At 45.8% G+C, this 15,394-nt stretch overlaps 1 protein-coding gene across 1 annotated transcript in view; it reads right to left on the bottom strand.

Moving 5' to 3' along the window:
* The window catches only part of LOC147684260 (putative cation-transporting ATPase 13A4), a 190,033-nt gene that overhangs the window by 97,230 nt on the left and 77,409 nt on the right, over window positions 1-15,394 (bottom strand). The window contains exons 7-10 of the mRNA XM_086944971.1: window positions 11,391-11,463; window positions 9,011-9,142; window positions 6,138-6,308; window positions 523-680 (exon numbers count right to left, since the gene is read on the bottom strand). Of these exons, the coding sequence (XP_086801097.1) occupies window positions 523-680; window positions 6,138-6,308; window positions 9,011-9,142; window positions 11,391-11,463 (534 nt within the window). The remainder of the gene's footprint in view (window positions 1-522; window positions 681-6,137; window positions 6,309-9,010; window positions 9,143-11,390; window positions 11,464-15,394) is intronic.

Below are 15,394 nucleotides of genomic sequence, written 5' to 3' on the forward strand. Positions count from 1 at the left end.
ATGTCACAAATAGTGGCATGTAGGAATGTGATTTCATTGCTTGTGTTAAATAAATGCTGATGTGGAAGATGGGACTGACTGTCCACTCTCGGCAGACCACTTTATAAGATGCGGAATCTGACTCCAGACTCACACAGATGTTTCAATTTATTTGTGTTCTGGAATTTATTGGAGAGATTGGTGTCTTACAGCTCCTTTATGATCCCAACAGAAAATCAATCAATCAATCAGTAGATTTGTAGAGCGCTACTTGTGACTGGTGAGGGTATCTGGGCGCTGGGTCCATGAGGGTCAACCTATCACAACCTCAGCTCCAGACTAAAGCTTCTTGGGATACAAAACTTGCATGATGTGCGGACTTGTAAAAACGTTGGCGCCTAAGCTGTGAACAGGGATCGCCAAGGTCTATTCAAACCGATGACAAGAATGCTTGGGTACCTTGCAAAGCACTTTTAGACCCCTTTGTAAATGTGAAACACACACATAAATCCGGTCCTGAGGCCCTTCTTGTGGAAGACTTACCCCTGCCGTTGCAGCTTTAGTCACGGTGTAAATGGTTCCAACCACCCCGAGACAGCCAATGAACAGAAACACCCGGATGGTGTCTCTGTGCAGCTTGAAGTTCAGGGGACGCGGGTACAGGATGGACCGGACAAGGTCGCCTTTTGCTGTGTTAAATCCTGAAATAAATAATGTTACATGAGGAGGTATTCCAAAACCAAAAACAGCTGGAGATAGTAACAGAGCATCTGCCTGTTCATCGTTACAGTGGTTGAAGCGCACCTGGTGACCCACCTTCCTGGTGGACTTTCTTCTGCGGAAACACCTCCATCTCAGACACTGGGGAGCCACAATGCAGAGGATACCCTGCCAGTAATAGGTGTCAAGCTGACATCCGTACTAAGGTAAGTGACTCAAAACCAGGTCTGGCAGAGATATCCTTTGCGACAAGTGTGGCGGCTTGCAGCAAAAAATGGCTAATGTTTTCCTAACATGCTGTGAAACTACAGGATGTCAAGGGCACCGACATTGTAATGGTCCCCTCAAAATCTCATTAAATAGGAATTTCATGTTTCACATAATTTGTGCAATTAGAAAAAAAGTTATTATAAACAAAGTGCAGGGGTTGTGATGTTACAGTGGATCAGCCTGAAACACGTCCAGAGAGAGACAGAGAAGGGGAGTGTTATAGTAATCAGAGTGAGAAAGTCCACAGGAGTATGTTGATAGGCAGAATGAAATGATGAAATGGAGCGTGATGTTTCAGTGAATCAGTTGGAGACTTGTCCATACATAATCCAACTATTGAGGTAATCTACTGAGGTAGAGACAGGTTAATAAGTGTAGTGAGAAAGACCAAGGGAGTCTTGCGAAATCAGCGTGAGATAGTCTAGGTGAGTGTGATGTTACAATGCATCCGATGGAGATGCCCCCATGTGTAAACTCTTCTGAGTGAAATATTGAAGGGAAGATTATACTACAGGGTTTTTGCAGGAGAATCCTCATACATGATACAAGAACTTGTTTAAACTCTTCAGGGTGAAATACTGAACAAGAGGATGATACAACAGGCTATCTGCAGGAGAACTCCTCATACATAATAGAAGTACTTGTGCAAACTCTTCAGAGTGAAATAGTGAACAAGAGGATGAAACTACAGGATATCTGCACGAGAACTCCTCATACATTATAGAAGTACTTGTGCAAACTTTTCAGAGTGAAATAGTGAACTAGATGATGATACAACAGGCTATCTGCAGGGGAACTCCTCATACATGATACAAGAACTTGTGCAAACTCTTCAGAGTGAAATAGTGAACTAGAGGATGATACAACAGGCTATCTGCAGGAGAACTCCTCATACATGATACAAGAACTTTTGCAAACTTTTCAGAGTGAAATAGTGAACTAGATGATGATACTACAGGATATTTATCTGAGAACTCCTCATACATGATACAAGAACTTGTGCAAACTCTTCAGAGTGAAATAGTGAACAAGAGGATGATACAACAGGCTATCTGCAGGAGAACTCCTCATACATGATACAAGTACCTGTGCAAACTTTTCAGAGTGAAATAGTGAACAAGAGGATGATACAACAGGCTATCTGCAGGAGAACTCCTCATACATGATACAAGAACTTGTGCAAACTTTTCAGAGTGAAATAGTGAACAAGAGGATGATACAACAGGCTATCTGCAGGGGAACTCCTCATACATGATACAAGTACTTGTGCAAACTCTTCAGAGTGAAATAGTGAACTAGAGGATGATACAACGGGCTATCTGCAGGGGAACTCCTCATATATGATACAAGTACTTGTGGAAACTTTTCAGCGTGAAATAGTGAACTAGATGATGATACTACAGGATATTTATCTGAGAAGCCCTCATACATGATAGAAGTATTTGTGCAAACTCTTCAGAGTGAAATAGTGAACTAGAGGATGATACTACAGGATATTTATCTGAGAAGCCCTCATACATGATAGAAGTACTTGTGCAAACTCTTCAGAGTGAAATAGTGAACTAGAGGATGATACTACAGGATATTTATCTGAGAAGTCCTCATACATGATAGAAGTACTTGTGTAAACTCTTCAGAGTGAAACAGTGAATGGTAGGATCGTGCCACAGGGGATCTATCTGGCTGTCCCTATACGTGATACAAGTACTGGGGTGTGGCTTTACAGTGTAAAAGTTAGAGACGCCTCCGTGTAATGCAAGTAGTGGTGTAAGCTCTTCAGAGTAAGTTAGTGCAGGGGAGTGTAATGAGAAACATAGTGACACAGTGCCTGAGGTGTGATGTTACATTGTAAAAGTTAGAGGCGCCTCTGTGTAATGCAAGTAGAAGTGTAAGCGCTTCAGAATGAGTTAGTGGGTAGTACTGTGATGTTACAGTGATCGGCTAGAGTTGCCTACACAAATGAGACAATTACTTATGCAAATTATTCAGAGTGAAATGGTTTAGTTAAGTGATATGATAATGTGAGTGAGACATTCCTGCAGACTGTGATGTCATGAGCTATTTGTTATAGACACCTAGAGAGAAGATTGAATCCTGATGTAAAGTTTAAGGAGTGAGATAGTGCAGATGAATGTGATGTCACCGAGAATCAGTTAGTCTTCAGTTAGCAGCAGAATTGTACATGAGGGGTGAGTGACCACACTCCCATTGACATAGAGAAATAGGCCTTGTAACACTGTAAGCTGCCACCACCATTTCACATGATGCACCTGTTAGATCGGGCGGTCTCGGGTGGGCAGGAGTGAGTACCTCTGTCCTAGCCGGGACCTGCCTCCTCTAGTTAGGATAGGGGGCTATCCCCTTAGTAGTATCACCCAGCAGTCAGACTGAACCTCGAGGGCAAGTGTAAAGCATTTATGATCATGTACAGTAATATTTGGTCACACTACAAACGGACACCACACCGGTTTTCTATGAAAATATAGTATTCTTTATATATTGATTTATCACAAGGCCCAATAACAGTACAATTCCACAATAGGTCAGTTCAGGTTGGGTTGGAGTAGCTAGGGCGACTCGGGTACTCCCAGTCAAGGAGTGGGGGTGCAATTCTCGAGGTACGAGCCATGACAAAGTCAGCAGGGCTCGTGGTGGTGAAAGGCTTTGCGTATAGGAGGTACGATTCTCAAGGTGCAAGCAGCGATGAAGTCAGCAGGGCTCATGATGGCGAAATGCTTTGCGTACAGGAGGTACGGTTCTCAAGGTACGAGCCGTGACAAAGTCAGCAGGGCTCGTGATGGTGAAATGCTTTGCGTACAGGAGGTATGATTCTCAAGGTACGAGCCGCGACAAAGTCAGCAGGGCTTGTGATGGTGAAATGCTTTGCGTACAGGAGGTGCGATCCTCAAGGTACAAGCCGCGACAAAGTCAGCAGGGCCCGTGACGGCGAGATGCTTTGCGTACATGAGGTACGATCAGTGAGCTGCGACGTAGTCCGCAGGGCTCTCTTGTGTCCAAAAGTGATCTGCCCTCTCCTCTATGGGTTCCCTAGTTATATGTCCAAAAGTCTTTGAAGTCTTTCATCAGGTATGGTGTTCCCCACCACCCAGGTTTCTGTTGTCCGTCTACCTTGACAGATGGTAATGTTGCAAGCAGGACACTTGCCAGAACCACCCCGCCTCTCTTATCTGACGGCAGCCACCTACCCCCAGGCTGTGGGAGACAGACCAGACATTTGATTACGCATCTGGGGCGCACTACGTGGTTAGGAATCAAGACATTTCGCTGCAAAGGTAATTTCTATGCTCCGGGTCCAACCTTCATTCCCAGACAAGAATGTCTCATATACCCCTGATGTTAGGGACACTAATTTGGAGTTTCTACCATTTTCTCCGGGTCAGATACACTGTTCGTGGTGATACTTTGAAAGGGAGCACTTGCAGCGTGGCCCGGGTTAGCAGGGGTGCAGTACTCCGCGCGTCTTAGTCTAGCACAAAAAATGGGTCATACATGAAGAGGGCGAAAAAGTGGATGGGGGACCCACGCCAAGGATGTCAGGTCTAACAGCACCCATGACCATGAGAGTAGAGTGTTGTCTACTGTAAGAACATGCTTGATGTGCCTCTGCAGGTCACAAGGCAGGCCCTGGACCTCACAGTGTCAGAAGAACATGCCTAGAACCCAGTGCCTACACTAGGTTAGGGGGATGCTAGGGCCAGATGCAAACTCAGAATCCAGGTTTCACATGCAGTTCGGCTCTGAGGGAAGGTGTAAATGTTGGTTCACCAGGTAGGGGCTAGTTCTGTCGCTACAGCTGTAGAAAAGAACACCGGCAATGGCCACTAGCAACAGGCACTGGCAATGGGCACTAGCAACGGCCACTGGAAACAGGCACTGGGAACGAGCACTAGAAACAGGCACTGGCAATGGGAACCTGAAACTGGCACTGGCAATGGGCACTGGCAACAACACTGGCAATGGGCACTGGCAACAACAGTGGCAACGGGCCCTGGCAACGGGCACTGTCAATGGGCAATGGAAACAGGCACTAGCAACGAGCACTGGAGTGCCTGGCATCTGGCACTAGAAACTGGCACTGGCAGCAGGCATTTGCAATGGGTACTGAAAAGGAGAACTGTCAATGGGCACTGGCAACAGACACTGGCAACGGGCACTGGAAATGGGCAATGGAAATGGAGACTGGACCTGGGCCCTGGCAATGAGCCCTGGCACCGGGCACTGGTAACGGGCACTAGAAACGGCCCCTGGCAACGGGCCCTGGCAATGAGCACTGGCAACGGGCTCAGGCAATGAGCACTGGCTGGTATCACTGGAGAGCATTCTAGGAATCTTATGTAGGGTGGATTCAGTTAGATCCAAACACCAGAGGATCAAAATCAAACACATCTATGGGGATTGAGCAGCTCAGACCCACTGCCTCACAGTGACCCCAACAAATGTAATACTTGGTGATTCTGTTATGGGTCATTTTGTTTGTGTCTCAATTAAAGGTTCCCTTTATGATAACAGAGCTGCACCCAAACAGCACAGCACAGAATTTTTCTTAGCTCATGTTTTTGGTGAAAAAATTAATAAAATCTCAAATTCTATCTCACGTCTGTCACTCTTTTTCTTGGTGACTGTCTTGCAACATAAACCCAGTGTCAAGTGAAAGAAAGGGCTACTCTGCTCTTACTTAGGCAGTCATGTGATATGTGTGGGTGAAAATAGGATAGGGGTCATGTGGGGAGAGCTGGCAGCTGCCCAGGACAGAGGCAGCTCAGATCTGGAACACCAGGCTCGCTCGGTCATCTCACCTGGCTCACAACCATACTGGACAATGAAAGGTGTGCATTGGTGAAATGGTGTATAGCATAGCAAAGTTAAATTACAGAGGAGGGAAGCGAGGTAAGGAGATTAAAGACTCAATAAATGCATTGACACATTTAATCGAGGTCAATCCTAAATCCCAACATACCTATTTACTCAACGTAATTGGGAGGAAAGCCCAGGAGTAGAACAGAAATGACCAGTTTGAGGGCCAGCGTGTGCTGGACATTCCTTAATTCTGGGTTCAGAGTCCTTGGGAATAAACAGAAGATTACAGAAGGCAGCAGGCTGTTGTGTGAGTGTGCATCTAGATGCAAGGAAGGCACTATGACACCCACCTGTCCGCAGCACCACGGCTTTCACAGGAGCCTGTCCCTCTGGCTTGGTCTGGATGACTTCGGTGCCACAGAATAAGACGTGCCTCTTGTGGTCTTCGCCGCTGGGGTCTTTCCATGGCAAGCCGCTGTCCTCAGGTGGCAGGGGGGTCTTTGTGACAGGGATGCTTTCACCTGAAAAGGGATGGAAGCAGCAGAGGGTGAGTGTCCCCACTTCACCTTTGGAGGAGACGTGGGCTCCAGGTGAGCCAGGGCTTGCTGTAGAGCAGGAGTAAAGTTAACATCTCACCATGGACAACGCCTGGACCCTCAGCCAACCACAGTCCCACAGAGGGAGAGAGGAGTACGCAAAGCTCATGCGTAACCAATGTGTTTACTCCTGAGCATGTGAGTGAGACATTATGCAAGTACACCTAAGAAAGGTACCGTGCTTTTCAGTGGGAAAGAGTGCGAGCTTTTGAGTGACAGTGTGTAAGCCAGTAAGTGATGCAGTTTGCAAGCATGAGCAAGGCAGCGAATAAGCAGGTGTAATTAAGTCTGTGAGACAATGTGTGAGCATATGAGTGGGACATCAAGTGTAACACTGAATGAGCATGGAAGTGGGGCTGTGTTTGAGGAACAGGTGAGGGAGTCAGTATGTGAAGATATAGTGTGACTGTGTGAGCATGTGAGCGAAAAAGTATGTGAAACTTTGTGTGATTATGTGAGTGAAGGATCCTGTGAGTGTGGGATCCTGTGAGTGTGGGATCCTGTGAGTGAGGGATCCTGTGAGTGAGGGATCCTGTGAGTGTGTGATTATGTGAGTGAGGGATCCTGTGAGTGTGGGATCCTGTGAGTGTGTGATTATGTGAGTGAGGGATCCTGTGAGTGTGGGATCCTGTGAGTGTGGGATCCTGTGAGTGAGGGATCCTGTGAGTGTGTGATTATGTGAGTGAGGGATCCTGTGAGTGTGGGATCCTGTGAGTGTGGGATCCTGTGAGTGAGGGATCCTGTGAGTGTGGGATCCTGTGAGTGAGGGATCCTGTGAGTGTGGGTCTATGTTATGTTTGCAAAGAAGCTGCTGGCATGGTGAGGGTATTTCCTAGCTAACGTAGGAGTCCCTTGAAACTTGCTGCAGCTGGTATTGGAAGTCATGTTGTTCCTGATGGGATCTATCCATAGCAAATGCTGGTGCTGGCCTAAAGATATCATATGTGGGCAGGGGGGCACTGATGCACTAGAGGCACTTTTTGAGGTATAGGACCAGGTGTACATTGCTAATCGTTTGTGATTAACAAATAGCGAATTTATGCGATTCACTATTTGGTATTCACAAACACCAATGTACAGATGTGCCTCTGACACATTTTGCGATTCCCAGTGGGCTGCATACAGCCCTACCTCAGCCCTGAGGTAGGTCTTGGTTTGCGAACCATTGGGAATCCTAAAAATCACATGGATGGTGGCATGCTGGGGTCACCAAACCACTGTGTCAGTGATTGCTTTTCAATAAAGCAATGGGTTTTTTTGTTGTCTTTTTTAAATGCAGCCCGTTTTCCTTAAAGGAAAATGGGATGTGCTTCAAAAGTCAGCAGGGCCCGGGATGGTGAAATGCTTTGCGTACAGGAGGTACGATCCGTGAGCCACGATGAAGTCAGCAGGGCTCTCTTGAGTCCAAAAGCGATCTGACTTCCAGTTCAAGAGTTCCCTAGTTATATCCAAAAAAGGTCTTTGAAGTCTTTGATCAGGTAGGGTGTTCCCCTCCACCCAGGTTTCTGTTGCGGGTCTTCTCTGCCAGATGGCACCCCCGTCCTTTGAAGTACGGAGGCCGGGGTGTCAGACGCTCCGCGGGAAGTGGGGCCGGCATTGTTGCAAGCAGGACACTTGCCAGAACTACCCCGCCTCCCTTATCTGATGGCAGCCAGCTACCCCCAGGCTGTGGGAGACAGCTCAGACATTTGACTACACATCTGGGGCACACTACAAGGTTAGGAACCTAGACATTTTGCTGCAAAGGTAATTTCTATGCTCGGGTCTAACCTTCATTCCCAGACAAGAATGTCTCATATACCCCTGATGTTAGGGACACTAATTTGGAGTTTCTACCATCTTCTCCGGGTCAGATACACTGTTCGTGGTTATACTTCAAAAAGGAGCACGTGCACCATGGACCTGGTTAGCAGGGGTGCAGTACTCAGCGCGTCTTAGTCTAGCACAAAACAAGGGGTCATACATGAAGACGGCAGAAAAGTGGATGGGGGACCCACGCCAAGCATGTCAGGTCTAACAGATATTAAGAAGGGACGCCCTAAACACGCCCCTCCCTAATAAAGAATCGCAACCCCAATTTACAATTGGGTTACTCAATCGCAAATTGGGCCTATTTGTTCATTGAAAAATGCCTTTTTTCATTTGCAAACGGCCCGAATCTGAGAATCTGGCCATTTGTGAATGAAAAAATCTTTGTACATCTGGCACATAGGTCGCCAGAGGTATACGTGCAGCATCAATTGCAAGATTCTGGAACTGGAATATTGTTGATAGTTCTTGGCACAAGCAGGGCACCCATGCCAAAACAGAGGCCGTAGACACAGCAAATAACTATTTAAATACGGGGGCTTCCGTACCGCATATTGTAAAAGTGGGGCTCGCTCCTCAGGCGCATCAATCTTCATTGACAATACTTGACTATTGAATGATTAGCTTTGGCAAATTTTATGAAAAAATTGGGCTTTAAAATGCAGTATATGACCCCATTTTTATTTTCTTGAAGAGAAATCCCCTCCCAAACCCGCCTTAAAGAATCTGACTTGCGTCTTATGCGGCACCACTTCTAAAGTTCACTAGCTAGGACTTCTTACAGCCCCGCCCACCCGCTGGTCACGTGTCATCCATACCTGTCAGCATGCCCTCGTTGATGACGCAGCTTCCACTGATCAACACTGCGTCACAGGGTAACGAGAACTTCTTCCCTGTTATAACAATGACATCACCTGGGACCAGGAAACGCGACTCCATTTCTTTAAACTCTGGAGTAAAATGACAATTTGTAAACACAACACATGTAATAACAGTGAATTAGATCATGGTAGTGTCAAATTACAACATTTTGTAATATAAATGAATTTTTTACAAAAATGGGTAAACTGCATTAACCGTACACAATCTAGCTTTCTCTCCTCTTATTGACTTTATAACTTGTTATGATATGCAAATTTATAACATGCATGGCTGCCCTAGCAAGGGCTTCATAGCACACCTGAAACAGACTGCTAGACAGAGAAGCAAGGTCTCAGCACAGCCAGGTCATATGCTGTCTCCTGAAAGCAGGTATTGCTAAGCAAGTTGATCAGAAGTTTATTCCACAAAGCTAGACACAGAATGCTTGAAAGAGCTTCCAACCTGTGACACAAACTTAAACCAGGGTACTACGGCTAAGCTTGGTCAGACGATCTTAGATACCTCGTGGGGTGATACGGATGAATAAAAGAGTTGGGGGTAGACGGGCCAGAGTTATACCGCGTGCGTTGAGTAACACACAAGGGTTAAAATTGAATACGGATCTCCACAGGGAGCCAATGTAGATTTCAAAGCTGATTGGAAGCTGAATGGGCTCCCGGCAGATAGCACAGCCCGAGCAGCAGCATTTTGAATAATTTGCAACCTATTCCTAACATACTTTGGTAAAACCCAGATACAAGATGTAGTAATCATTCAGAGTGTCCACACAGGAAGCTGCCGTGCAAGGCCGGATCTTCTTCAGAAGTATGGAGGCCAGATTCAACATCCCAGCCGTCAGTCGTTGGCCTTGGCTGCATGGCTCCTGAACTCATACCATATGGCACCTGAACCTCCCTCAGAAAAGCACGGGTGTTCAGAGAAAAGCCAAACGTCCATCCACTTGAGGTGGAAGAGATTCTGCATTTGGTGTTTTCAGAACAATTTCAATACTATTTGTCAAGAAAGGGTGGTACTTCCATACCTCCTCCATCTGCCTAAAGTATAGTTGCAATTCTCCTCTTTTAGAGTTCATTTCGTAGCAATCACGGCCTATCAAAAAAAGTCCTTCATGTTGTCCTTTTTCAGAATGCCTGTGGTTAGGATTTTCTGGAGGGCATTAAAAAGATATATCATTCTCTCGAGGGACGTTCTCCTCCATGGGAGTTAAATGTTGTCCTTTCTCGCCTTATGGATCCTCCCTTTGAACCCATTCATAAGGCTTTTCTCCAGCATCTATCATGGATAGCTTCCATCATGTTGGGGATCACTTCTTGTCGTAGAGTTAGCAACATACAGGCCTATACTCACATGAACCTTACACCACATTCAATAGAAACAGAGTAATGATGAGAACCAATTCTAGATTCTGACCAAAATAGTCCACGATTTCCAAATCAATCATACTATTACATTTACTGCATTTTTTAAAAATCCTTTTCCTCCTGCAGAGAGGTCTCGTCATACTCCTGATGATAGGAGAGTGTTGAGGTATTATCTAGATAGGATGAAATCTTCAAGAAAGTTGAAAGAAACTTTTTTCAATTATGGTCTTTTGTGTAGGGATTTGCCGCTTTGAAATAACCCTTGTCTAGGTGGATTGTCTCCTGCACAATCTTTTGTTATCAGAACATCAACAAAACTCTGCCTGGGAGTCCTAGAGCCCACTCAACCAGAGGTCAAACAGCAACTGCAGCACTACTTAAACATGCATATGACTCAGTTTGCAAAGTGTAACTTGAAGACCTTTGCAAGACACTATTGTCTGGACTTGGATTCTAAGGCCGATGCTCAAGTCGGTCAAGGATGCCTGATTATCCGATGCCCTTTATTCTTTCCTCCCTCCCACAGAAATATTGGGGATAAGTTTGACATTATATTCTGTGCTTATGATTAGCAATGTAGATCCCCTGAGAGAGAATAAACGCTTCTTACCTGTAATCCTAGTTCTGTCTCAGGGGAATCTCTATTGAAATCATAAGCAACCTGCCCGCCTCCCCGGCGGAAGCGATAAAATAATGATATCTCTATACTGCTAATTCACTCGTCAAAAAGAACTGAGCAAACTGCTACCCCGAGAGCATGATGGGGCACTGGAGGTCAGGGTGCCCTTAAGGGCGCAGCGTCCTATTCTCATTGTTTTCAAAGCTGCAGCCTGTACAGCTACATTGCTATATATTTAGCCTTCCCTTACTTTAAACAAAGGCAAACATTCCACACCATGCAGCTCTAAACATGTGTGAAAACACTAGTCCAAAGGAGTAATAGGACACAACTCACCTCCATTTTTTCTGCACACGGTTACAGAAACTTTGTTATGTGCTTCGACAAGGTTGTGGAGTCGTAAGGATTGCTATTCAATGAGAGAGGGAAAGAGAACACATTACACATCACAGGGGGTACTCTTTGGTTAGTTTCCTCTTCACATTCTTTAAAAATTCCTACACTCATTTTACATGCAAAGGGTTCCCCCTTCTAGAGGCTGCCACACAATTTTTTTAAAAAGAGTTGATTAATTGTCTATGGAATATTTTTATCTGAGTTTTTCATGCATTTTCTACTTTTTATAGAATCACAACCAGGGTCGGACTGGACCAGAAAATAGACTCAGGAATCAAAGCAGAAGTGGGCCCTGTGAGTTAATTAGATAGCTAAAATGTGACCCCTGTTTGCAAAGGGGGCAGTTTTGAACTTCTAAATACACTATCTAGAGGTGGTTTGCAAGGTATTGGAGACTGCATGGTTTTGAGCTTGCTGCAGGTAATGTTTGTGGTAATATCAGGGAACTCAACCGTAAAACACAACAAAGGTCCCAGAAAGCCATAAAATAGGCCCAAGAACTGCCAAGAAAATGGCCGACACGCTGACTTGTGAGACCAGCCCCTCAGATACTGATTGGCTCCAATTGTACTCCTTCCATGAATACCCCTGTTCCTCCAAGGGTAACCCTTCCATGGATTCTCCAGTTCCCACAGGGGTACTCCTCCCTTAGATACTCAAGATTCCCCAAGGTTTCTACTTCAATGAATACTCCTGTTCCTCCAAGGGTACACCTTCCATGGATATTACTGATCCTCCATGGAAACTTCTTCCATCAATACTCCTATTTCCCAACGTGTAATCCATTGATGGAGACTCCAGTTCCTCCATGGGTACTGCTTTCATCCTGCTGAACTTCTCCTTGGCTTTAACCGCTGTCTCACACAACACTCTCATCAGAAGACTCCATGAGATTGGTATCCAGGATCCACACTCAAATGGATCTGCTCCTTCCTTGTAGGGAGAACCCAAAGGGTCAGATTTCCATCCTTCACATCAGAGACCAAGAACCTATTCTGCAGGGTCCCCCAGGGATTATCCCTCACCCACATGCAACGTCTACATGTAACTGCTCACCAACAACATCAGACCCAAGGCCTCACCATCCCTATCCGGTTTGAAAATTCTACTACTCTTGGAAGGCTAGTATTCAATCTTTCAACTCACATACCCAGAAGCACTCAAGGTTACCACTCCACAAGTCTTGAAAGGAAAAACCAAAAGCAATTCATGTAATCCAAATTAAAACTTGTATTATAGCTTGTTTTGCTCATGCATATGTAAACAAAATCTAGGGAGGAGAGATTTGTCAATAAGACTGTACCACTTTTTAATATTACGTGGATATTATACAGAGGAATACCTCTAAAGAAACCCCTACATTGTTATTACACTGACGAGGTGGGTATAATACATTTGAGCCATTCTCATACTTTCGGTATAGAGAAACTCAGGCAGAATCCGGTTCCCCTTTTGGGAGGACCACTAAGTGATTGTCCTCCAAACTATAAAAAAAAAATATATATATTGGGCGCTGAAGAAGGCGAAATGCCGAAATGCATTTGCCACCACTGGGACTGTTTTGAATTAATAGAGCCTTTCCGACCGGTTCCCCTCCGGGCTTCTGCTTCTTCTTTCGGAGGGAGTGTCTGCTGATATTTTCTGCGCTTGCCAGCAGCGCAGTACAGAAACCCCCGCCACACAATAGGGTCCGGACCTTAACTGGCACGCTTCACGGCACATTGTTCTTTCCAGGGATGGAATGTGTCCGGTACGCGCCTTTCCACCAGGGTGACCTGAGCGGTTGAGGTATTTCACCTTTCTTTGTGGCATTTTGCTCCGTGCATTTAGCCCCTGCTCATTGGCCTTCCTGTACGAGGGGCTGTGACAGCCAGAGGGGACTCAAGGAGAGGCTTGGTGATTTCAGGACAGTTATGAGTGTCATCGTAGCCTGCTTCATTGGATTCCGCAGCTGTGACTTACAACATTGACCCTCCCCCCATTCCGCCGACCCGAGTTGCTTCCAACATTGAGCATCTTGGGAGCTGCAGTCCGGTGAATTCGAAGGTACTGCAACAGGTGAGCAGCATTGCATGGGGGAGGAGCGGACCCACGTCATCTATTTTAGAAGCAGCAGGGAGAAACTTACCGTGATGAACCTGTCTGGTGTTGGGCGCTGAGGAAGGCGAAACGCCGAAATGCAGTCGCCGCCACTGGGACTGTTTTGAATTAATAAAGCCTTTCCGACCAGTTCCCCTCCGGGCTTCTGCTTCTTCTTTCGGAGGGAGTGTCTGCTGATATATATATATATATATATATGTATATATATATATATTCCAAAAAGAGATGCCCCTGCATGAAGACGCACTCCTCCAGCTCGTGAGTACAACTTTATTTAACCAAGGGACAGGGTTACAGCTCCGGTTTCTTTTCCAATTGCCTGACGCGTTTCAGTGCATTCTCGCGCTTTCTTCAGAGGCGCTTTTGGAACACATCAGTTTTCAGGCTTCTACATTTCCCCTGCGTGCTTCATCAGTTTTATTGGCCTCTGGTGTGCCATTTTTTTCCAAAAGTTACCATGCATGCCGGGACTTGTAGTCATTCTGCCAAATTATCGTTCCAAGGAATTTTTTTTTTGAAACACACAACCACTGGAGGTTTTAATTTGGCAGAATGACTACAAGTCCCGGCATGCATGGTAACTTTTGGAAAAAAATGGCACACCAGAGGCCAATAAAACTGATGAAGCACGTAGGGGAAATGTAGAAGCCTAAAACTGATGTGTTCCAAAAGAGCCTGTGAAGAAAGTGCGAGAATGCACTGAAACGTGTCAGGCAATTGAAAAAGAAACCGGAGCTGTAACCCTGTCCCTTGGTTAAATAAAGTTGTAGGGGGTACTGTTTTTAAAATAATTTTCCGCACCTTTTCCGGTGGGATAAGAAGTGACTTTCCTCTTGTGGGATCACAAGAGAGGTAGATTAATTGCACCATAGTTTTATGGCAGCCCTACAAGTAAGAAACTGGGAGAGTTAATCTGTCATTTATGTTTTTAGTTTTTAACTAGGAACGTTCGCTGATTCCTCCAAAAAAGCTAGGAACAGGCTGTATATTGTATGTATATGTATAGGCATTTATATAGCGCACTACTTACCCGTAGGGTCCCAAGGCGCTTCGACCGCTGCGAAACCCTTCCTGGCTTCCCTGAGAGATGGTCCCTTAATGGGTATCTCCAGGGTGAGACCAGGTATCCCCGGCGGTCTGGTGGGGCCGTTAGTGAAGATGAGGCAAGCTAATGCCCAGAGTTGCCGAGTGTGATCGCTGATCAGAGTGGGCACCGAGGCGAGAGAATTATCGAGTCCACTGACCCTGGTCCAGAAACCTGCCGCGCCGGGAATTGAACCCTGGTCCCGGGCCGTCCTCTGCTCTCGGGTCTGCCGCCTCTAACCAGTGAGCCACACTACTTCACTATGACTGAAGGGGTGGATGGGTGGAAGTATGAGTGACTGGGTGGATGGATGAGTAAGTGAAAGAATAGCTGGATGGGAAAAGGGTAAATGATGGATGGGTAGAAGAGTGGATGGATGAGTGTACAGATGGATAGGGTGCAAAGGTGGATGGATGGATAATGGATGGATGAATGAGTGAAAGGGTGGATGGAGGGATGGATGAGTGAAATGTTAGATGGAAGGATACATGATGGATAGGTTTGCAAATGGTTGAATGTTTGGGTATGGCTGGGCTTACTTCTATACTATTGCACGGCCTCCTCTGTGTCTGTAAAATGTAAATTTTGTCCCGAAATTTTGTCCTAAATTTTGACCACCTGTCCAGAATTTGTGTCCTGAATTTTAACCCTTTGTCCTGATTTTTTTACACTCGCTGTCCTGAATTTGCACCAATGCCAGTTGGTCACCCTAGAGCTGAACGTCCTCCAAGGATCTTTGGTGCAGGCACATTAACCGACT

This window comes from Lissotriton vulgaris, chromosome 11 (assembly GCF_964263255.1).
Source record: "Lissotriton vulgaris chromosome 11, aLisVul1.2, whole genome shotgun sequence".
Classification (NCBI taxonomy): Eukaryota; Metazoa; Chordata; class Amphibia; order Caudata; family Salamandridae; genus Lissotriton; species Lissotriton vulgaris.